The sequence below is a fragment of the Electrophorus electricus genome, chromosome 10 (assembly GCF_013358815.1).
Source record: "Electrophorus electricus isolate fEleEle1 chromosome 10, fEleEle1.pri, whole genome shotgun sequence".
Lineage (NCBI taxonomy): Eukaryota > Metazoa > Chordata > Actinopteri > Gymnotiformes > Gymnotidae > Electrophorus > Electrophorus electricus.
Genome location: NC_049544.1, coordinates 3,008,830 through 3,032,500, shown reverse-complemented (window position 1 = coordinate 3,032,500; position 23,671 = coordinate 3,008,830). Strand labels below are relative to the sequence as shown.

At 45.4% G+C, this 23,671-nt stretch overlaps 2 protein-coding genes across 3 annotated transcripts in view; both read left to right on the top strand.

Annotated features, from left to right (window-relative positions):
• mdc1 (mediator of DNA damage checkpoint 1) overlaps positions 1-3,503 on the top strand; it is a 9,136-nt gene extending 5,633 nt beyond the window's left edge. Inside the window, exons 8-12 of the mRNA XM_035530721.1 lie at positions 1-1,754; positions 1,844-2,026; positions 2,172-2,297; positions 2,637-2,747; positions 3,124-3,503. The exon at positions 1-1,754 is cut by the window's left edge and continues 715 nt beyond it. Coding sequence (XP_035386614.1) covers positions 1-1,754; positions 1,844-2,026; positions 2,172-2,297; positions 2,637-2,747; positions 3,124-3,318 — 2,369 coding nt within the window. The 3' untranslated portion in view covers positions 3,319-3,503. The remainder of the gene's footprint in view (positions 1,755-1,843; positions 2,027-2,171; positions 2,298-2,636; positions 2,748-3,123) is intronic.
• Positions 3,504-3,803: 300 nt separating this feature from the next.
• On the top strand, positions 3,804-23,352 carry si:dkeyp-77h1.4. 2 transcript variants are annotated; one of them, XM_026995734.2, is made up of 9 exons: positions 3,804-4,052; positions 11,051-11,103; positions 11,346-11,366; positions 11,490-11,759; positions 12,121-12,417; positions 13,968-14,261; positions 14,847-15,025; positions 16,055-16,156; positions 16,281-23,352. In XM_026995734.2, exons 2-9 carry the CDS (start codon positions 11,058-11,060, stop codon positions 17,232-17,234), a joined length of 2,163 nt encoding a protein of 720 aa, XP_026851535.2. In that variant the 5' UTR covers positions 3,804-4,052; positions 11,051-11,057; the 3' UTR covers positions 17,235-23,352. The 2 variants fall into 2 exon arrangements, with proteins under 2 accessions (XP_026851535.2, XP_035386843.1); XM_035530950.1 differs by lacking the exon at positions 3,804-4,052 and adding an exon at positions 4,398-4,438.
• Positions 23,353-23,671: the final 319 nt, after the last annotated feature.

Sequence of the window (23,671 nt, the reverse complement as noted above, 5' to 3'; positions counted from 1 at the left end):
GGGGGTGGAGGGTGGAGTCGGAGCCCACGCAGCCTATTGGGCCCGATGCCATGTCTGCGGGAGGAGCCTCGGAGAGGAAGAGAGGAAGAACGCAGGAGGAGGAAGAGGGGGAGAACAGTGCAAAGGTGGACAGGAGGAGGGACGGAAGGGGAAGGAGCGCCGGACTGAAATCCAAAGACGAGGAAGACGGCCAGGAGCAGGAGGAGAGGGCGGCCCAGGAGGAGCGAGAGGAGGGGTTAAGAGAGAGAGCGGAGCACAAGGACCAGGAGGAGAGAGGGAGGACTGAGCGAGAACTGAAGGAGAGGCATGAGGGAGAGGAGAAAGAAAAGGAAGAAGGAGAACGGAGGAGAAGGGAAGAGGAGGAAAGAGAGGGAATAGAGAAGGAAAGAAAGGCAAGAGAAGAGAGGGAGAGACTGGACAAGGAGAGAGAAGAGGAGGAGAGGTTGGAAAAGGAGCAGAAAGAGAGAGAAGAGAGGGAGAGGATAGAAAAGGAGAGAGAAGAGGAGGAGAGGTTGGAAAAGGAGAGGAAAGAGAGAGAAGAGAGGGAGAGAGAAGACAAACTTGAAAAAGAGAAAAAAGAACAGGAAGAAAAGGTTCAATCAGAGAGAGAAAGAACAGAGAGAAAAATGAGGGGAAAAGAGAAGAAGGAAAGAGAAGAACTTGAGCAAAAACCTGAAAAAGAAAAAAGACAACAAGAATCAAATGCCAGAGTAGCAAGAGGGAGAAGGAAGAGAGAAGAACAATTAGAACTAGAGTTAAGAGAGAAGAGAATGGAAACAGAAGAAGAAGAACTGGAAAGGCACCAAAAGGAGAACAAAAAGAGAGAAGACAAGGAGGAAGAAGAAGCAGAGATGCAAAAGAGACGATCTCAAAGGCAACGAAAAACCCTGCTGGGAAGGAAAGCGAGAGAGCTCGAGAAAGAGGGTCATCAGGAATTGGGCGAGGGCGTTCCATGCAGAGGGGATGCTCAGGGAACATCACTGGAGAGGGCAACGGAGCAAGGAGAGACAGGGAACCAAGAAAGGGAAGGTGTGAAGAGGAAAACCCCAGAGGAAGAACAAGAAAAAGGCGACGTGAAGCCCAGACGAGGCAGATGCCAAACAAGGAAATCTGTAGTGCCCCCTGCTGGTCCGGAGAGCTCGATGCCTCCGGACCACAGCGAAGGAATCTTGGCTAAAAGGACTCGCTCCAACTCCTCCCACTCGGAGCATTTTACATCCGTCGACGCAGAGCAAACCCGAGGCAAGGGGAGGAAGACGACTAAAGTGGAGGCTGATAACGGTAAGCCACTGGGCAAGAGAAGAGCCGCCACAGTGTCCTCTAGTGGCATGGAGGACACACTGCGGGACTCTGCTGCTGGTACTCTGTCTCGGTCCACCTCCAGGAGCTCGGAGAGATCTAGCAACGTATCGGCCACTCAGAGCAGAGGCAGAGGAGGGAGAGGGATGAAGAGTGAGTTAGCAGAAGAGGAAGGTCCACGTTCAGTGGCTGCTGGGAGGGGGAGGGGGAGGGGAAGGGGGAGAGGGAGAGGTGTGCAACATACTCCGGTGGGTGATGCCAAAGTTGGGGCGACTTATGGGGCCCACCACGTGAAAGAAGAGTCTGGGGACATATCCGGCACTGAAGCAAGTGTTATGAGCCCAGCCTGCAGCAGGGGGCGGAAGAGAGCCGCTGCTCCCACCACAGGAACCGCGGGAGCCGCTCAGCCAACCCCAAAGACCCCCCGCCGCTCCGTAGCCGCTCAGACGCACAAGGTAGATGAAAACACACGTCAGTCCCAGCCCTCTCCTTCTCACAGACTCCCACGTACACTCGCTCATGGTCGTTCTCTTCTATGTCTCAGATCCTCTTTACAGGGGTGGTGGACGAGGATGGGGAGCAGGTGGTGCAGCAGTTGGGTGGAGGCCTGGCCAAAGGCGTGGCTGATATGACCCACCTGGTGACCGATAAGGTCCGCCGCACAGTCAAGTTCCTGTGCGCTGTAGCCAGGGGCGTGCCTATCGTCACCCCTGATTGGCTGGCCAAGGTAAGGGTCTTCTCTTGGGTAGGTCAGCAGTAGGAATACACATGGAAAACACACACACACACACACACACACACACACACACACTGAATCCAGACATCCCATCTTCGTCCTTCAACCCCCCCCCCACCCCCCCGTCTCTGCGCAGAGCGGTACAACGGGGAGCTTCGTCTCGCCTAATGAGTACCTGGTGAAAGATAAGGAGCAGGAGAAGAAATTTAACTTCAGTCTGCAGGAAGCGCTCAGAGCGGCCCAGGAGAAACCCTTACTCCAGGTACTTCCTGACGCTCCAGTTACAGGCGGTGGGAATCCGTTGCGTTGCCGGGCCAGAATCGCCGTAACTCAGTCGAATACCCATCACATTCCTTCTAGCAGTGTTTGTCTGCGTTACTCTGTAACTACGCTACATGTACGCGGTAAAGCTTGTTGGTTCCTGGCCGGGCTAAGAGCTGGTAGTCGGAGACGTCTGAGTTCTGAAATATGTGGCAGTGAAGCACTGGGCACTGGTGGATATTAATGTCTTACTATCTGTTCTGGAAAACAGGCATCTCATGTGAAATCCTTGCAAAGTGTGGCCCTCACTAACGCAATGGTGGTCATCTGTCCTCTGCAGGGTTACGAGATCCACGTGACGCCATCTGTGAAACCAGAACTGCCACAGATGAAGGAGATCATCACCTGCTGTGGAGCACGCTACCTTCCCAAGATGCCTTCTACACCCAAGGTGTCTCTCTCTCTATCACACACACACACACACACACACACACCCATACCTGGAGCTATCGCACCTCTTTTGGCTTTCAGCATTTATCTGTCCACACTGACAGCTCTTTCTCGACTCCCAGTCTCCCTGCAGTAGTCTGTCAGATAACATCTCAGTCTACAGGTTTACATTTTCCCTGAACGCTTATTGATGCAAAGGCTGTAAGGTTGCTAATCTGCCTGACTTTGTACCTAGTGAAGGCAATTTCTAATCACCGCCTATCCATTCTCTTTCATGACTAGCAAAAGTAGCGTTGGGTGCAATAGCACTTTAATTACATTCGTGTACACAGACACGTTTCAAACATGCCAAACGGGCTCCTCTGTCTGTCTCCAAGGTTGGGACGGTGGTGGTGTCGTGTGAAGAAGACCGAGCCCTGTGTGAGAGCGCGCTCAGCGTGCGCGTGCCCGTGGTCAGCGCGGAGTTTCTTCTCACCGGCATCCTGCAGCAGAGAGCGGACACGCACACCCACGCTCTCCCGGCGTCTTCCGCCGCCACGCCCAAACCTTCCTCTGGAGGCCGCAAAAAATAGTCCTGCTGCGAACCAGACCTGGTACTATTAGGACCGTGAGCCAAAACGTTTTCCCCTTGCAGATCATGTTTTTTTTGGGGGGGGTTTTAACTCAAAGCTGCTACAGACTGCCGAAGAGCTCGTCAGTCCTTCACGTGTGTCTGTGATTTTTAAGCTACCACACAATAAAGGTTTACCAAAGGAGACTTTGCTTCCCTTTCCTTAGTGTTGGGATTTGCGTGGGATTTGATTCCTTAACCATATTTAAAGGAAGAGCCTGGGTGAGCCGCTCTTGGTCTCGCTTGGCAGAAAATGCAGGGACATATTGATGAAATGTCCCGGTGAACTCCATCAGTCGTAGCAAATTAAATTAACTGCCGTGGTCAAGAATCGATTAAATAGTACCTTACCCTGTGATCTAATTCGGTGTTGAGATATATCTGTACTGGATTGGTTTTCATTATTCTGTTCAGCAATATGCTAACCTGGTTTTAAGAGTGACGTGATGCAGATCGCAAAGGCTTGAGGGTCCGGGATTTACCGACCTCACTCGAGCATCTCCGAGATGCCGACGTATCCTGAACGCCTTCCAAATGTGCAACCTCAGTCCTCGAGTGGTCTACTCGGGAGGCGAGGTTGAAGGGAGGGGAAAGAAACGTCTCGGTCGAGAGAAATCGCGGGACACCCGATCCGCCTCGCACAGCCACACTTCATTCGTAACGCGGAGGTCCTGGTCGCGGGCGCGGTAACAGAAGGTAAGAGAAGCTGCTCGTTTTGCGAATTGCATCCCCAAGCCGTCTTGAACAGGATAACGCGTGCAGGAGAGCAGGGGTTAAATTCTGCAGTTTTCGCGTTGTCTGGTCATTTTCCAAAACGAGTAGATTGAAAATGATAGCGTGTCGGCTTCGGTTAGAAAGCGATAGAGCGCGCTGAATATTTTTGTCTTTAGCAAATGTTTTCGCCTATTCAGAATTTGCCATTCTGAGCACGAGAAGTGCGCACCGGCTGTGGCATGCGCTAAATTATGCACAGCATTAAAATTGCTCAGTCAGCGTGCAGAAGTAATAATACTATGTAGTACAACGTCGTGAATCCGGCCAAAAAAAAGACTAACGATGAGTCTACACACGATGTTGGTATTGTAAGTAGTCTGCATATACAGTATGCATATAAATGCTTGGAGATTATTACGCACAGTTGGTAGCATGTTGGATCAAAGGTTTTGTCCACGAGATTTACATTTTTTTAAATTATTTTATTTTAACGTTTCTATGCACGCGCCTTGCGTCCGACCGGCGATAAACTGCGCGTTCATTGGCGCGCGTTGATCGTTTTAATCGCGCCCCATCCACGAACATGTGTAGGCGATGTCTCGCATTGTGTCACTGCGAGAAATATGTAGGGATGGCAAATATTTCTGTGACGGGGAGGATTTGCTCTCGTTCTAACGGGAAAGGAGTCATGTCTGCTGCATTACTGGAGTCAAAGATCCTACATCCTACCCGCCTCCGCATAGCAATAGGCCTTGCTCGTGTGGTAGGACGCACGCGGACAGCATGAGGGATTAGTGTCGGGCCACCGCACGTGCCATTTCGCTCCAATTTCACAGTATAACTAAGATGCGAATTTAAGGTGAAGTCAGAGAAAGAGTACAAGCTCTGGAAGTGCGTTATTATAGCGTGCGGACTGAACCGCAGACGCACTAGTGTTAAGTCTACTATGCACCGCTGTTTCTCTGGAGTCACCTGCTCAACACGCCTCGAATAAAGAAATCCACAGCAAATATCCTTAGAAATGGACTTGCACTCCTATCGTTGATGCTCCCTGTGCTTCTGTTGCAACCCCCAAAGAGCTGCCTTACGGGATAATGCAGCAACTATGTGGCATTTGGCTTGTGGGCTGACAAAATGGCCAACTGCTCTTTCTGTGTTGCCTCATTCATGTCTCGAAGCGCTTTAATGTTTTACAGACGTGTGATGGGGAATGAAGAGGCATGAACAGTGCGCGCTTTGGAGGGAGGGCGTAACCGTCCCTTTACAATATTATGGGATGTTTCAGAATTACGTAAAGGATCGAGGAAAAGCGTTTCATGGAGGCATGAAAGGTGAGGAGAGGTAGCAGGGCAGAGATGGAGGTGTATGTGTGTGCTCTGACCTGGTAAAGAAATGGTAGGTTTAGACCGAAGGGACAGGGAACTCACAGACACGATGTCCCCAGGGCCAACACAGACAGAGAGTGATGACACGTCTGAGCTATTCTTCGCATGTCTGAGTACGAAGAAAACTAGTGGATTTTATATACTGAGGCCAAAAACAGAACTGTATTGATATACCTTGCAGAATATGCTGTAGATTTAGAAGGGTCCGGTGGATACACGTCTGATTTAGTTCAGTCTTGTGTGGTGTGCGATGATGCTCAGTATGGACGTAGCACTGGGGTGTGAGTCTGTGATGAAGAGAGTGGGTCTCCCCTCGCACCCAGTACTGCTGCCGTATGCAGTTCTGGCCAACACTTTATTCAGGCGTCCCCTTTGCAACTTTTCAGCTGCTGTAGCCAAAATCACAGGCAGAAAGAAAATGACTATGTGGAGTCCCATGGCAAGTGGCAAATGTGATTTAAACATACACAGGGAAATTGTAGCACATTTTTCTGCTGTATAGGTGTGTGTGTGTGTGTGTGTGTGTGTGTGTGTGTATATATATATATATATATATATATATATATATATATATATATACATACACACACACACACACATACACACACACGTCACTGGCAAACTGGTTCTCCTCCAGGTCAACAGTGAGTCATGGTGAAAACAAAATCAGGAAATATTGCAGTGTCTTTGCAGTGAACTCTTCTGTGGTTCCATCTGTGGTTTTCTAAGGACACTCTACCCCTGAAACAATACTTATCTCACCCACCAGCTACAGAGAGCCCAAGAGCCATCATTTTCCAAACGACAGACAAAGAATAACAAATACGTTGACCTTATATTATTATTTTTTTCCGGCTCAGCGATCCGAGCTCCATAACTCTCTCATAGACAGCTCGCACCACAGTTCACCAGAATCTTGGACTGATTTTTCAATGGGGTTTGACAGCACAGGCATGAATCTCGGAACCTAATATCCAGATAAAATGCCAGTGAGGGCAGAGCAGATATTTTAGGCAAAATTTCTGACAGAAAATTGCAAACCCGTCTCTCAGACATCAGCGTTCCTTAGGGTAAGAGGGTGGAATGTAATATCATCCCTGTTTTCTTTCCCGTTATCCTCTCTGCGTGAGATCCTGCTTTGTTCGTTGTTCTGCCTGTTGAAATGAGGGTGTGCCTAGGAAGACGGATCGCTACGGGCAGGGCCATGATCGCAGAACCGACGTCAAACATACGCGGTGATGACACAGCCAGTATCACAGGCCTCGAAGAGTGTCTCTAAAATGATAGACTCTGCCACTGAGAACCATAATCTGGGACGGCGCGTAGCTGCGCTCTCCCACAAATGTTTGTTCCCCTGGCTGAGGAAGAGGCTGATTATCCTAGAAAGCTTCATGTCCTCATGCCAAAGGAGGCAGGGTTCTCAGAGGCAGGGTTCTCAGAGCAGTGGGGCTTTTTCTTCACGGTGAGAGACGCTGCAGGACGATGATGCAGGCCCTAAAAATGGAACTGAACAACGTTAACCCTGTACACCCCAAAGATCCGACAGCAGCTCCAGTCTTACTCCTCACACCTTTAATACTGGTTTTAATGTACTGAATCAATATTATCTCAGTAGTGACTGAATTTTATGCCTTAAGATTAATAGCCAACAATAATATAAATGAATAACAAGCCTAGTTTAAAAGGTAAGAGGTATTTTTTTTTAAGATAATCCCCTGCAACTCAGGGGATGGAGAAGGCAGAAGCTGTTGAGGAGAACAGAAGGCCTTCTTAAGCTCCACCTAGACCACCCTGTCTCCAACCTGCCTCCATCTTGTCTGGGTCTACCTTATACATCCTGTACTACAAATGTACTCATCAGTGATGAACTGGAATGTAGTTATAGGCAGGCAACACTCCTGTTCACAATCTATAGTAGTGCAGGCTTTCCTCCACCCTGCCTCTTCATACTCCACATCTCTGGTTCTGTTTCCTCTCCTACCCCACAATGCCCTGGGTTTCAGAAGGATTACAGTTCTGTCTCATCCTGCTATTGCCAGTCCACCTGTCCTGACCGGTAATGGCAGCATCTGCCATAGTCCTTGTGACTGGTGACTCAGCGCTACGGGTTACAGTCGTCTGCTTGCCTGGTGGTCACGTGCTGAAAAGCTGTGCAATAGCTACGCTTCTATTGAGCCCTCCCAATGTTTTTAAAAAACTAGGCAAATTCTTTACCTTTCTAAATGTAAAAAGGTTGTCACAGAAGTAGCAAATTTGTTTTCATATCAGAACCCAATAGTAACATTTATCAATAGGTAAAGATCTTTTGTTTACTGGCAGTTCTTTTCAGGGGGAAGTGAAAAATGTCTTCAGTCATAATGTTCTGTCGTAGCAGTAGTAGTCATTTCTGTGCCTGAAGCTACAGAAGAGTTCATTATGAATTGAATATGCTTGCATCTTTACACTCTTCCATTCCTCTCTGATTCCTTCTTTGTTCTCTTTAAATTTTGATGTGATAATGACACGTGCGTCTGCTAATTCTGCTAATAAGTATGAGGACGAGCTCCATCTACGCTCTCACTGATGTGTCTGCTACAACAGCTCTGTGTGAGGTATACGCTGTAAGAGTTCTGTGTGAGGTATACGCTATAAGAGTTCTGTGTGAGGCGTCTGTTACAGCAGCTCTGTGTGAGTTGTACGCTATAAGAGTTCTGTGTGAGGTATACACTATAAGTTCTGTGTGAGGTGTACGCTATAAGAGTTCTGTGTGAGGCGTCTGTTACAGCAGCTCTGTGTGAGGTGTACGCTATAAGAGTTCTGTATGAGGTATACACTATAAGAGTTCTGTGTGAGGTGTACGCTATAAGGGTTCTGTTTGAGGCGTCTGTTACAGCAGCTCTGTGTGAGGTATACGCTATAAGAGTTCTGTCTGAGGCATCTGTTACAGCAGCTCTGTGTGAGGTATACGCTATAAGAGTTCTGTCTGAGGTGTACGCTATAAGAGTTCTGTCTGAGGCGTCTGTTACAGCAGCTCTGTGTGAGGTATACGCTATAAGAGTTCTGTCTAAGGCGTCTGTTACAGCAGCTCTGTGTGAGGTGTACGCTATAAGAGTTCTGTGTGAGGTGTACGCTATAAGAGTTCTGTGTGAGGTATACACTATAAGAGTTCTGTGTGAGGTGTCTGTTACAGCAGCTCTGTGTGAGGTATACACTATAAGAGTTCTGTCTGAGACGTCTGTTACAGCAGCTCTGTGTGAGGTATACGCTATAAGAGTTCTGTGTGAGGTATACACTAAGAGTTCTGTGTGAGGCATCTGTTACAGCAGTTCTGTGTGAGGTATACGCTATAAGAGTTCTGTATGAGGCATCTGTTACAGCAGCTCTGTGTGAGGTATACGCTATAAGAGTTCTGTGTGAGGTGTACGCTATAAGAGTTCTGTCTGAGGCGGTCTGTTACAGCAGCTCTGTGTGAGGTGTACGCTATAAGAGTTCTGTGTGAGGTGTACGCTATAAGAGTTCTGTGTGAGGTATTCGCTATAAGAGTTCTGTCTGAGGCGTCTGTTACAGCAGCTCTGTGTGAGGTGTATGCTATAAGAGTTCTGTGTGAGGTATACACTATAAGAGTTCTGTCTGAGGCATCTGTTACAGCAGCTCTGTGTGAGGTGTATGCTATAAGAGTTCTGTGTGAGGTATACACTATAAGAGTTCTGTGTGAGGTGTACGCTATAAGGGTTCTGTTTGAGGTGTACGCTATAAGAGTTCTGTGTGAGGTAGACACTATAAGAGTTCTGTGTGAGGCGTCTGTTACAGCAGCTCTGTGTGAGGTATACGCTATAAGAGTTCTGTGTGAGGTGTACGCTATAAGAGTTCTGTCTGAGGTGTACGCTATAATAGTTCTGTGTGAGGTATACGCTATAAGAGTTCTGTCTGAGGCGTCTGTTACAGCAGCTCTGTGTGAGGTGTACGCTATAAGAGTTCTGTGTGAGGTATATGCTATGAGTTCTGTGTGAGGTGTCTGTTACAGCAGCTCTGTGTGAGGTATACACTATAAGAGTTCTGTCTGAGACGTCTGTTACAGCAGCTCTGTGTGAGGTATACGCTATAAGAGTTCTGTGTGAGGTATACACTAAGAGTTCTGTGTGAGGCGTCTGTTACAGCAGTTCTGTGTGAGGTATACGCTATAAGAGTTCTGTCTGAGGCATCTGTTACAGCAGCTCTGTGTGAGGTATACGCTATAAGAGTTCTGTGTGAGGTGTACGCTATAAGAGTTCTGTCTGAGGCGGTCTGTTACAGCAGCTCTGTGTGAGGTGTACGCTATAAGAGTTCTGTGTGAGGTGTACGCTATAAGAGTTCTGTGTGAGGTATTCGCTATAAGAGTTCTGTCTGAGGCGTCTGTTACAGCAGCTCTGTGTGAGGTGTATGCTATAAGAGTTCTGTGTGAGGTATACACTATAAGAGTTCTGTCTGAGGCATCTGTTACAGCAGCTCTGTGTGAGGTGTATGCTATAAGAGTTCTGTGTGAGGTATACACTATAAGAGTTCTGTGTGAGGTGTACGCTATAAGGGTTCTGTTTGAGGTGTACGCTATAAGAGTTCTGTGTGAGGTAGACACTAAGAGTTCTGTGTGAGGCGTCTGTTACAGCAGCTCTGTGTGAGGTATACGCTATAAGAGTTCTGTGTGAGTTGTACGCTATAAGAGTTCTGTGTGAGGTATACACTATAAGAGTTCTGTGTGAGGCATCTGTTACAGCAGCTCTGTGTGAGGTATACGCTATAAGAGTTCTGTGTGAGGTGTACGCTATAAGAGTTCTGTCTGAGGTGTACGCTATAATAGTTCTGTGTGAGGTATATGCTATAAGAGTTCTGTCTGAGGCGTCTGTTACAGCAGCTCTGTGTGAGGTGTACGCTATAAGAGTTCTGTGTGAGGTATATGCTATGAGTTCTGTGTGACGTATATACTATACGTTTCTGCAGTTACAAATATCCTCAGTTTCCTCCAGAATTAGTAAAGTCTGTATGTAGTCAGGTAGTAGAGACATCTTCCAGTCTTAGGATAAAGGAAATTCAGTGGAATGTCAGAGGAGCATTCCAATGAAATGATTCTGTTCGTGCAGCAATTCAGTAAATCACTTGTGTGTGTAACACGTGCACTGCACCGTCCCGCGCTGCAGTCTCAGGCTGACACCAAGCCAAACCATTACTAGAAAGCCCTGAAACTGAAACCTATTGCTCTTTAATTTGTGTGCCCTACAGGGGCGGTGGAATCGATGGCAGCACCGTAAAGCAGCCAGGCCTGCCTTAACATAATCACAAACACACTGTAATGGGATTTTAAGGAGCGTTCTCCAACGCTGCCCTATAGGCGACCCGTAATTCCTCTTAGCAGTTCCGCGAAATGAGAGGCATTGACTTTCAGAGGCCGCATCCCTCGTCCGACGCAAAAGGTCACTAAGAGGAACCGAGTCGGGACGACGTAACTCGATTAAAGCGCAGTTCATTCCTACCCCGCCTTCACGTGTGCCTCCTGTGTCTGACGTGCGGGACTCATTGGGCACATACACAGCTGCTTTCTATGTGCCACTGTGATGATATTAAGCTTGGGCCATCTGTCTTCAGAGCCAACATGGACGCCCTCAGAGCCGTGGCTTTCAGCATGCTGCTATGCTTGGGTAAGGATCAAATACGTCCTTAAAACATAAACACTGTTTATTACACTCAACTTTGATAGCAGAGTTCCTTTTACACAATTACAATGCTTGGTATGGCTATAGCCTGCATAAATATTCATTATTCTGAAAACAAATATGAATTTTTGTTGGAAAGTTGTACACGATGTTAATTGCTTCTTAAAATGCATTTGTGTGTAGCAGCCTACGCCATAACTCACTGTACTTTCCTCCCTCCTCTTTAGCTTCCTCTGGGACTCTAAATGGTAGGATTATGTGACCATGCATTAAACGAACCCACATTTCCGATGAAGTCGCTTATTTTGAGTAAAACCGGTCCAGCCCTCTACGTAAGACGATGGTCTTTTTCTTCCTGGTCCCTTTCTCAGAAAACGAGGAGACCGCCTTCCTCGGCGAGCACTTCCACATCCTCCTGCCCGGTGGCGGCGCTGAGGTGACGTTCAAGCCAGCGGTCGGGCCGGCGGGCCGCGAGCTGACACTGATGTCAGCGGGCTCGGTGGTGAACCCTCGGGTCAAGCTGAACCAGGCTTTGACTCATCTGATTCTGGAGAACGTGGGCGAGAGCGACGAGGGAGTCTACGTCATCAAGCCCGCCCAGAACCCTCAGGACATCATGCGTCTGAAGCTCATCGTCAGAGGTGTTGATTTAACGGGACGTGGGGCTAGACGCGTAAAAGTGCAGCAGCAGGCTGGGAAATCAAACGACACTTTATCCTGCGTTCTAGTGATCCATACACACAAATACAGTATGCAGAAACACATGCAGTTAGCAAAAATACAGCCCGGTCTTCTGATTAAGTCTCTTTATTACTGGGTGCATGTAGTTAATTGCATGGGGTTGTAATGATATGGCATTGTATAGTAATTACTGCTCTGTCAGGCCACCTCTGGCGTCTTCTCTTCTTTTTCTGCCCGTCTCTCTCTCATTCTCTCCTCATCTATCTTTTTCTCTTCCTCTTCCTGTCTTCTTTCCTTTCTCCCTTCGTCTCTCTGCCCCAGACTGCACCATCGAGGACAGCGTGAAGTACGGCGGAGACTTCCACCTCTCGCTGCTCGGAGTCTCCGCCCCAGTGGGCGTGGGCTTCCGCCACGGTGGCATCGAGGCCAATCGGACGTCTGAGCCGGCGATGGAGCTTCTGGACAGCTTCCGGAACCCGCAGCCGGGGTACGAGAACCGGCTAGTCATCACCGAGCAACGGCTCGTCCTGCATGCCGTTACCGGGGCCGACGAGGGCAGCTACACCATCACCGACAGCGACGGGAAAGTGAGCAAGAAGATTTGCCTCAACGTGAAAGGTGAGGAGGAGGAGGAGCGAAGGTCCTCCACTCCGGTAAAGCCTCACCTTGCGACTGTGGTGTGGTCCCGCACCCTGAGATCTGTAAAGCATTTTCGTCCTCGAGTAAATCCAGACCTTCATGCCAGTCACGGGCATCTGCCAGTGAAACGTATGCTTTTGGAGCTCTGTTCATTCTGAGGTTCCGGTTGCCACTGGTTACCCTGTACAGAATTGGGAGAAGTGTTCCTTCTATCACTAGAAACCAGGCTGCATGGTGGCAGGGTGGTTAGCATGTCAGCGCTAGGCTCTCGGGTTTGTGTCCCTATCTGGGTGGCCTTTCCATGTTTCTTCCATTAACTTCCATGGCCTTTCCCTGTTGTGTGTCCCTGTTGTCCTGTTGTCTCCTTTCCCCTCCCTGAACCTGTGTCCAGTTGAGCGTACGCCGTGCGCACTTGGCTGCTGCTTCTCTCCACCGTGTGTCTGGATGTAAAAGCTGTGCGTGTGTATGTTAATTGTAAAGTGATCTTATGCACCTTGGAAGGTGCAAAATATAAATATATTCATTCATAAAATGAGAACACCTGGTAGGGGAGGCCAGGGGTCCTGCGGCCTGTTGATTTAGGCTGGATCGTAGAACTCCGTGCACGAAATGACGTGGCGTCTCGGGTACGTGTGGTGAACCTGCCGTAGAAATGGTTCAGAACAAAAACGGTTAATGCAGCTGGCCTGGCACGATTTGATTTTTTTCCAGTCTTTTAATGAATAGGATTTTGGGTGCTGGGTTAATCCTCAGCCTGTAAACAGCCCCTCTCACGTCGGTTACAATCATGTAACAGTGTAATCTTTCTGTTCAAAGTCGGATATTTAGGCATGTCCCTCCTTCTTTTTAGAAATAAAGGCAGAGAGAGACAGAGGGAGGGAGAGACAGGGCGTGAGAGACAGAGGGAGTGAGAGACAGGGAGTGAGAGAGTGAGAGACAGGGAGTGAGAAAGGAATGAGGGAGCGAGAGAGACAGAAGGAGTGATGGTTAAAAATCGAATATAAATGTTTACAGCTCAGGCAAATGAAGGGTAGGAATGAATTTGAAGAGAGAGAGATAAGAAATGGAGCAGGGAAGAGATGGAGGAAAGGATGAAGTGTGCTGGCACAGGCGATATTTTAGGAAGCCTTGGGGGGGCCTGTGAAGGACCATCGATATAAGGACAGGAAAAACAACAAATACAGGCAGACAGATACTGAATAACAGAGAGAGAGAGAGAGACAGAAATTAAGACACAGAGAGAGAGGTGTTTAGATTTTTTTTTCTCTGCCTGTAATGTTCATCCAATTAAATCTTAATGGCATCTCTTCCTTCCCCCTGCTTGCTTCATTCCTGCTGTGTTTCTCCAGTTCATTTCTCATGCTTCATGTTCCAAACCCTCAGATCCATCTTCACAGTGGGAAAATAATGAGATTATACACACAGGCCATACTGGCTACTTTAAGTGACTGTTTCCTTCTGTCTTCTTCTTTGCTGGCTTTCTGCTCTTTCCTTCCTTCCTGTCCATTCCTTCTTTCTCGGCACTTCAGAGCATCAGAACTTTGTCAGCGTACCGTATGGCGGAACCTTTAAACTGAACCTACACTTAAACAGTTCCTTGGTCCGACTGATCTATTCGCCCAACTCCGGTGCTGATGGCCGCTCCTGGACGATCATGGACAGGGCCGCGCTGACCCTGCCTGCTGAGCTTGACCTGGAAGGCCGCATGTTACTGGAAGACTCCATGTGTATCCTGGAGAACGTGAAACCCAGCGACGCAGGAGTGTATCAGGTCACCGATCTCCAGGGCTTCGCAGTGGCCAAGTTTTACCTGGAAGTGAACGGTACTGAAACTAGAGAGTACTTAGTTTTACTCTGCAGTGATGTAGCAATATGATGTAATGTGTTTAGTTATTTAGCTTAACTGGAATCAGCTCCCAGTCAAACATAAATATACTCCAAATGAATACATTTCTATGTCCATGTTGAAAATATTTATGTATTTATAGGTTCAAATTATTTATTACAATTGGGCTTTTATAATTTCCACATTTTTCCACTTTTAATTAATTGTATTATTCCATTATTTTTTCCGTTATTTAAAGAAATTGTACTTACTTTTATTATTACATTTACTATTTATATCAATTGTTTAATCTAACGTTTCTCTTTAATTTGGCAAGAACATCTTCCTGAGGTGTTGGGTCTCATAGTGTAATAAGCTTTGTCATACCATTTTAATCTACGATGTTGCTGCACAACACTCAGAACTGCCATTGTGTACGAAAAGTGCTAAACAAACATGCCTTGCCTTCCCTTAAGCAGAGTTAGTCCAAGAAATAAGAGAAGACTTGAGAAAGATTAGCTGGGAAGTAGGAAGCTAGCGGGAATCCCATTGTTAATTACGGAAAACCTTCCTCTCCCGTTAGCGTACCGGCTGCCGGACGTCTACGTGGCGGTCATTTCCCTGACGGCCCTGGTAGTGGTGCTGTTGCTCGTCTGCCTGCTGTCGTGCTTGGTGAAAGTGCGGAAAAGAGCTGAGAAGGTGCGCGCCATCGAGAAGATCGCCCAGAACGCGGGGAAGGACGAGGGGGGCACCTTCAGACAGGTGATGAAACTATATCTCCCAGCATGCTTTAAGACTCAGGCATCCAATCGTATCTGCAAATCAAGTGTGCGCCTGCTCGCCGGAATAAACAAAAACTATAGCCACACCAGTGCTTTGCGGACAAAAGCGCCATTAACACTCTGAGCGCCTGTAAGCCGTGCTGACAGAACCGTCGGAAACCTGAGTGAGACTCTAACTGCTCCTATGTTGACTGACTAAACTAGTACTTATTGTAGGGTATTGTTTATTACACTGATGTTGTCTAACAAACTCTAGTACTCATTGTTTATTACACTTATTGTTTAAGAGACTTTGTGTATTTTGTACTTCTAGGCATCAGCGGTGATCCCTGTATTTCTACAGTATTCTAGATCACTGGTATATTGGACTCTAACCTACTGTACTGACTCTACTAACCTACTCTGTATTCTATGAGTAAATGACAGCACTTTTGTAAGTCGCTCTGGATAAGAGTGTCTGCTAAATGCCATAAATGGAAATGTGAATGTAACTGGGAGTTTAAAGCCAGCTTGAAGCATAGCACATGCCAGAAAACCGATCGTCAAGGCAACCTCACATCGAATTTCCTCTAATGCATGTGAGACACACAAATCAAACCTTTCAGCTCTGTTTAATTATACAGGCTAGTGTCTGACCAAATAATAGGGCTTACCCATTCAGTAATAGCATCAGTAATAGTACCTGCTGCACTGAGGAGAAAATTACCCTTTCAGATCATATCATTAAAATGGCAAGACGATGGCCATTTTGTCCCCCTACAACTTCCCATGTGTGGATTTACAGGGACTGTAAATGCATCAATCAATTTTCCCGATCGCAGTATCGCCAGCTTCCAGATAAAATGGTTCAGCCCGATCGCAGCCACTACTGCTGTCTAACTGGTGTTGATTTTTTTAGGACAAGCACACCACTCTAATGGTCTCTGACCATTAAACTTCATCTGGGGCCGGTAAGAAGCTCTTTCAGTTTCAGGGTCTTTAGTGATTAAGGCCCTGGGTCTGTTTCCAGGTGGTCCAGGATGCCTTATCCCATCAAAATGAGGAGGCCCCGGTCCTCTCACAGAAAGAAGACATCACAGAGAAATCCCAAAGCACTGAAGTTAGCATTAAGGTGGGAGCTACGAGGACCTAACACTAAATCCTCAGAGCATGCAATAATCATCAGATGCATGCCAATGTCCGCTATGGTCTTCGAAATAAAATAATTTAACGAGTTTTATGTGTTTTATGCCCAGGGCTTGGAGGTGTCTGCTAAAGATACAAGTATCCATGATAAGAATTTGGAGACCAGCGACTCAGGAGTGGGCTTCACCACAGCTGGTCTCCCACTGGACAGTGACACCGAGGCACCATCAGTGCCCATCACAGAGGCTGATTTCCTGAGCTCCTCTGGTGCCAAACCCATTGCCAGTCAAGTCCCCGAGCCCAAACCCACCGTTACTATAACGTCAGAACCGGCAAAACCAGCAGCTGAAAAAACGGCACCAGTTCCAAAACCAGAACCCTCAACTGAACCCAAACACGCTGTAACATTAAACCACGAACCAAAAATGGCTGTCTCACCTGCTTCTGAAATGAAAGCAAGCTTGAGTCCATCTGTAGAACCCAAACAAGCCATCAGCCCAACTCCTGAAGTCAAACCAGTCCTAGAGGTCAAACCAACACCTGCTCCTGAAGTCAAACCCCCTTCAAGCCCGGAACCCCCAAAAGCTGTGACACCAGCTACCGACCCAAAGCCAGCAGTCTCTCCAACACCTGACCTTACATCAGCCAAACCAGCTACCTCTGGCCCCACACCTGCTGTGAGTGTGCCACCACAGTCCACACCAGCAGCCACTATTCCAACCCCTGATCCCAAGCCTGCTCTTTCTCCATCTCCAGACCCTAAACCAGCTCTCTCACCCTCCTCTGATCTCAAGCAACCAGTCTCACCAACCACTGATCCAAAGCCAACCACCAATGGTACCCTTGAGCCCAAGGCAGATGTAGGCTCTTCTCTGGGACTGGATCTGAAAGGCCCCGAAGCACCAGCTTCGGCTCCTCCTAAAACCCCAGACACTGAGAAAAGCTCAGGAAAGGCTCCTGAGGTCATCTCCAGCGGGGGTCCCACTCCAGAGGCCAAAGTGACCTCGGCCTTGCCCAGCGATGGAGCCTCTGGTGCAGGCAAGGAAGAAGCCTCCACCACCTGAGGTCCAGACCACTGCCTAATTTCTGCTCCCTCCCAATGTCCTTACCCAGGCTGACAATCGAAATATCGATTTTAATAACAAACAAGATCTTATCGATTTATTACCAAGGAGGGCTTCTTTAATCTCTTAAAATACTCTTAACACATAACTAAAACACAGTGATAATAACCATCTGTAAATACACCTGATTTATTGCTATATAATCACTTTCTATCACTATCCTATAACAAAAGTCAAACATAGAGTCCCAGCTTACCAAAAGTACATTCTTAGAACGTTTCCATCACGTTCCATTTTGGTGAAACGTGAAAGAACATGACATTGTTCAGTTTTCTTAACATTCCCAGAATAATTTTCTTAGGATAGAAGAATGTTCTCAGATCATAAACGTTCTAGGAATGTTTTCTTAGGATATTCTGAAGAGGTTTCTATATTGACTTTTATATGGTTTTCTTATCGTTCTTAGGATGTTATTGGTAAATTAGTAAATTGGTTGTAGGAATGATGCATTGGTACAGCCCCTGAATGTTAAAACAAACATTTTTTTCTTTAGTCACTAGAACATTGTTCAGTACTTTACCTCCACCTCATTCACACTGACAATTTTCTTTATCTTTGAATGTTCTGAGAACATTGACAGGTTCCGTTTTATTAGTGTTCATAGACCATATGCAGTAAATTAGTAGAATGTCCCCAGTAACATAATCTCAACCTTTATTCTCATAAATAATGAAACATTCTAAAGAAACACTCACATGACAAAAAAGGTGTCCTGGGTAAAGAATGTGCGGATAAAAATAACAAAGTAAATGAAAATCAAAACGAACATAAACGTGCACTAACGAGAACAAAAGAAGTGCAACATTAATGATCAGCAACGGTCGTGTGAACAGAAAAGGCTTAAATAGGCACAGTATAAGGACATAACATGACAAAGGTGTCGTGGCCAGCGAGGCAGACACAGAAATAACCAACACAATTAACATGAGACAAACATGATTGAAACATAAACACAAGCCTCATGTTACGCCGCTGCCGTTTAAATGAAGCTACCAGCAGCGGAGCAGCGTGACAAACGTCTCCTGTGTACTTCAGTGCTGTGCTTTAATGGTCCATATTTAGTGAGTCTAGTTCTGGCAGACATTCCTATTGACTTATAATATTGTTTTCTAAATATTTGTTCCTAAATATTTGTATCAATTTGAAACCCATTTTGTAGTTCATTCAGTAATTGATTAACCAATGACGATGCCATCTCTGTCGAAATAACACTATGCCATCAATGCATGAATAATGGACTTTAGGGAAAGTCCTTAAGTTTTGTTGTTGAGAAACAACTGTTTGCTCAGTTAAATAGAAATACATTTAGTTCAAGTTAGTAAACTATTGTTATTCCTTCATATAATTCTCAACAAAAAGCCTTACATATAATACGAGGTAAAAGTTGTGAAATATCAGAAACCATATTTTACTCTATGTCTGACCTTCTGAGGTGACAGATCTTTGTGGAATGGACTGCCTTCTCAGCTTGTCTATACATTTTTAACGGTCCAACCTCCTTGGTAACAGTCAGTGTGAAACATTCATACTTTTCCAAACCTTGAAGAAAGTGTTTTATGCAATGTCCAGATTACATCTTAGTAAACAGTAAATGGTCTTAAATATTGACTTAATTTACTGAATAATATTATTTCAAAGAAGCTTGAATGCTTCAAAAGCTTTCTTATGCCAACTCCAATCTACCCCCATTAAACATTATTTTAAAAAGAAAATGTTAAAATCCATTAACGTGAATTTAAGAACGTTTCCTCCTAACATTGACAGGACCTTTATGCTAGCCAAGGTTGTGGGACTGTTTCCTGTTAGCTGAGGATGTACCATTATAGGCATTACAGCAATAGAGTAAATGGAAGGTGTGGTCTGATATGCAAATGACATGTACAAATGTAACATTCCTATCATACCTAAATACAGTGTCACTGCATGCAAATATGAACAGTATGAACTAACTAGATTAGCCTTTTTCTTATTTAGAGACTTGGGTAGAGAACAGATACTGGAGTGGCTGATAGAAAACACATATACCAACTTATACTAAAAAAAAAAAACATTATCCCACCCCTCCAAGTGTATTACTCATACAAGATGGAGATATCAGATCCGTAACCATATGTTGTCTAAACGTGTTTTAAAAAGAGCACATTGTTAGCCTAACATATAATTGTTAAACATCAACAAAAGAAAAAACAAACAAACAAACAAAAAAACAGTTGACAGTGTAGTGTTAACGTTTTAAAAAGTTTAAAAGATTTACAGAGCTTCTGTGTGGAACTATGTGTAATCGGATATGGACACGTACAAATGTTAAATGATAACCGAATACGTACTACCTTCACCTTATCTGGACCTTTCTGTGACCTACTGCATTCGGATCACTCCAGATAACGTTTTAAAAGAGAATTTCTGCTCGAGCATTTCCAGAGCAGATTACAAGAGAGACGCTTTTACTCAGTTTTCTCCCCAGACAGGAATGCATCAATAATCTTACAACACTGGACATTCAACAACAAGGTAACTGAAATGATACGTATTTCTGTGGTTTCAGTAGTCCAACCTCGTTTTTTAAGTATTCCCCTAAACCCCTCTCCCATGTTAAGGACGTTCGGTATTGTCAGAATTGTTTCTTTTTCCTTTTTTTTTTTTATCGTACTGGCGTGGCTCTAATTGTAACTGAATGTGGGTGCCTGTTCTTACTGGTTCAAAATTGAATGTTAAACTAGTTTGCTAAATCGCTGAATCATGGGGCATATTCTGAGAGGGCCTTCCTATCCCAGAGATGCTTCTAGATTAAAACCGATGGATTAGCGTTACTTTTTATATCCAACTCAATATGGATACCCGGACAGGGAGCCGTTGCTAATTCAGGCCTCTAAAAACGTCTTTCTATGGACATTAATCGATTATCAAAAAAGTAAAGTGGGATTTCGGTTCACCAAGACTCTTGGTGCCTCGTGTACAATCTGAACTCCACTGGCCTTTCGCGATCGCGCCAGCAGTACGAGAAGCGACCCGTTCACGCAGACAGCGCGTGGCCAGTTTACGCCATGCCTTCCAAATAGCGGCAGGTCCGACTTTGGTAACGTGTAGATTTTACGATATATGGAAGATGGTCTCTACCTCCTGGCCAACTCTTACCAGCCAGGAGCGGGACACTCGCTGCAGTCCACTGACAAGAAAAGACTTGGGTTCTTTTGATTAAAGCACAAAAAAAAAAAAGAAAAAAAAAGAATCAAGCCACTGAGTGTTTTACAAATCTCCAGTCGTAAGCGTCCCTGACCCTCCCTCTCTCTCACCGTTTGTGAGAATGGCCTTGTTCTTTCTAAATCTTTTTCAGCTGTTTTAATATTGGCATTTTAACATGAAATTTCAAAGCCATAATTATGGGCTCACGATGTAGTATCACACATCATGTAATGTAAATAGCATGTACATATTAGTCAGTTATTGCCCATGCTAGACATTTCCCCTTAAATATGCTCTGCTATAAGATTCTCTACACATATTTAACTATTTAAAGAGGGAATGAGCATTATTAGCTAAGAAAGCTTTTAGTCACTGATGCTTTGAAAACATTTATCTGACATAGGTGTCAGGCAGCTGGTGTGTCATTTCTTAAAGTGTCGATCTGTTTAAGCAATATTAAGTGCAAAGCCTATGCACACACACACACCTTAGTCGCTTATTTACTGACTGTAGTGGTGTTTTTACGGGGTTTCCTTGGTAGGGTTTGCATGGCCATGACCTGCAGCATGCTTTGAGTAACCTTTTTTTCACATAAAAGAAATTCTATTAAAAAAAATACTGATGTCCAATTAAACACATCGGTGCAAAGTTACTTGGCCCAATTCTTAAGCTTTCTGATGTTAACGTGTGCAAATCAACCCTGATACAGAATGCATCGTTCTAGGTGCACTGAGTGTCCGTGCCGTTGCCCCGTGCCTAATTTCCAAGGTAATGAAAGAGCGATTATACAAGGGGGTTGATCCCTGAAGGCTTGGACATGTTTATGTGCGTTGGGGCCTCCAGTAGGTGTGAGGAAAAGCCTTTATCGGGGGTCTGGACTACGAAAACATCCGAAAACCTCTTCCTTTGAGTTTACTATAGGTCAGGCTATTAAAGCTGCAAGGTGTTGCTTTTTTGTAGCAGTAAGGCGCCCAGATGAACACATGCTGGTACTGTCTGCAGGTGCCGCACGTACCCCACCCAGAAGGTCAGGGGAATGGGGTTAGACCTAGCACGGCACCGCAGGGCCTGTGAGGACTCCGGGAGCAATCCCTAACTATTAAAAATGTTTGGATGACACTAAAGTAGAGTGTTACATTAAACCCTGAGCACATTTTCAATAGAACAGAGGAGAAATGTGATGAAACCCTGCACAAAAATCAACCAGGGCAATCTGTGCATGGTGGTAATATTCCAGTGAGCATGACGGATTGACAGCTCTGTTACAGACTCGCAGCTGCAAGGGAGAACTGGAGTAAAAGCATTGTAAATGTGCGGACCCAGTGAGCAGGAGGCCAGTGCAAATATATCTGAAATTAAGGCACCAGGTTGGTCTTGGATGTGGGGTTTGAGCGAATATTAAGATTTGATCTTTTTCTATCAGGTTAAAAATGAAACTAGACAGAGTTAAAAAATCATGTAGATTTCACTGCATAATAATTTAGCCTAGAATTGGCTACCTTTGAATATTGCTGTAGTTGTCTGATCTAATACCTGTTTTGATACATATAGAATTAGCTTTGGATTCTGTACTCTGAAGATGCCCTGATATGTGTGAGACTGTGCGATCTCTAAAATCAAATTTAGGTCTGCACACAATCTGTTACTCTAAGACAATCACTACAATATCTCAATCCACGTAAACAAACATGACAAGCAATGTTTCGGTTCGACAGCTCAGCCGTGTGTGCCCCCTTACAAGAACCGACCCAAAGACGCAAATTCCACTGTTCGCTTGGCTCACGCTTTTGCTTGCTAGGAACCTCGGTAGCTTGAGCGGGAGTGCGGAGTGTGTGGGAGGGACCTCAGCTTTCTGAGCTTCAGCTCTTGGGTTCTGGCCCTCGGACAGTCTGGGGCCCTGTCTGGGCTGACTACAAGGCCCTAGTCCACAGTTTTAAGTTCTGATTGTGCTGTAGATGCAGTGGGATCATTTCACTTGCGCTGATCTTTGCTAACTAACAAACTCATTGTCTCAGTCAAACACTTCCCTGTAACCAGCGTCCAAAATTAACACCGGCCATATGCCAAATGGGGTAAAAACATACTTTGCTGGAATAAGAAAAATTTGGTGGCCAGTAGCTTTGCTTCTTTTGGAACACTTGGCTTAAATCAATGTGTAAGAATTATATGACTTTCACCCCGACAGAACCCATGGAACGGTCATGAATTACAGAAAAAAGTAGCCACATACTACAGAAATGGTCTGTGATTGGCCATTGGGGAACTATTGGGGAACTATCTGATAATGAAAGTTGCGACTCTGATTGTAAGGCTAAAATGACAAACTTGTACTACTAAAAAAAACATCAGGTAATGACTTTTAATGAAATAACACACAATGCAGTTTTATGGTTGGTAAATAAAAAAACAATTTTAGCCAATAAAATAGATTCAATTTACCTTCCAATGGAAATAGGTCAAAACGTTCATTTTGGACCCTGGATGGAACACAGCGACACACCAGTGAAGCAGCGTTGTTTGAGATGTAATGCGATATCTTCACAAATATCATAGAAACGAACTGTATTTGCTGAAGCGTAGCTGAAATACACCATGGACTCCGTTGAACCTATGGACACTGCTAGTGGAACATGCACCTCCTGTGTGAGACACATGCTGTTTTGTTAAATATCTTGTGTACGCCACTAAGATGCATTGACTCTCCTCCACTCCTGTTTGTACCGTGTGCAGTATGTGTGTATCACGTATGTACTACTGACATTTTAAGATGTGTATTCAATATTGGCGCTGTAGGCTCGTGTAGGTGGGTGTGCATGTATGTATGAACTCTGTGATTACTATAAGAATACACTCTGCATAAGTGATAGGTGTTGAACTCTGCCTGTGTCATTCTTTATGGAGACTTTGTCCTGATGGCTGTTCTTGTCCGAATATTGGCCACACACACACACTCACAAATACACACACGTATGCATACAAACATACACAAATATGTACACACCTCACATGCACACATACACACACACTCACAACCAAATCTCATTGGTCTTGGAAACTAACTACTACATCAGGAGAGAAAAAACTGTTAATCTTTAACTTTTTTATTTTCTTTTTTAAACTAAATTAAATTTTTAGCTGGAATTTCAAACTAATTATTCTCACCAAGGAAGCACCTAAACGGCCTTGAACTTAAT

Bases quoted from the DNA above. Each gene is read 5' to 3' on its own strand.
- si:dkeyp-77h1.4 (XM_035530950.1), top strand. From the start codon at position 4,413: ATGAGTCTACACACGATGTTGGTATT. The intron at 11,367-11,489 runs GTAGGATTATGT...TCCCTTTCTCAG, and splicing joins TTCCTCTGGGACTCTAAATG to AAAACGAGGAGACCGCCTTC. The intron at 11,760-12,120 runs GTGTTGATTTAA...TCTCTGCCCCAG, and splicing joins TCTGAAGCTCATCGTCAGAG to ACTGCACCATCGAGGACAGC.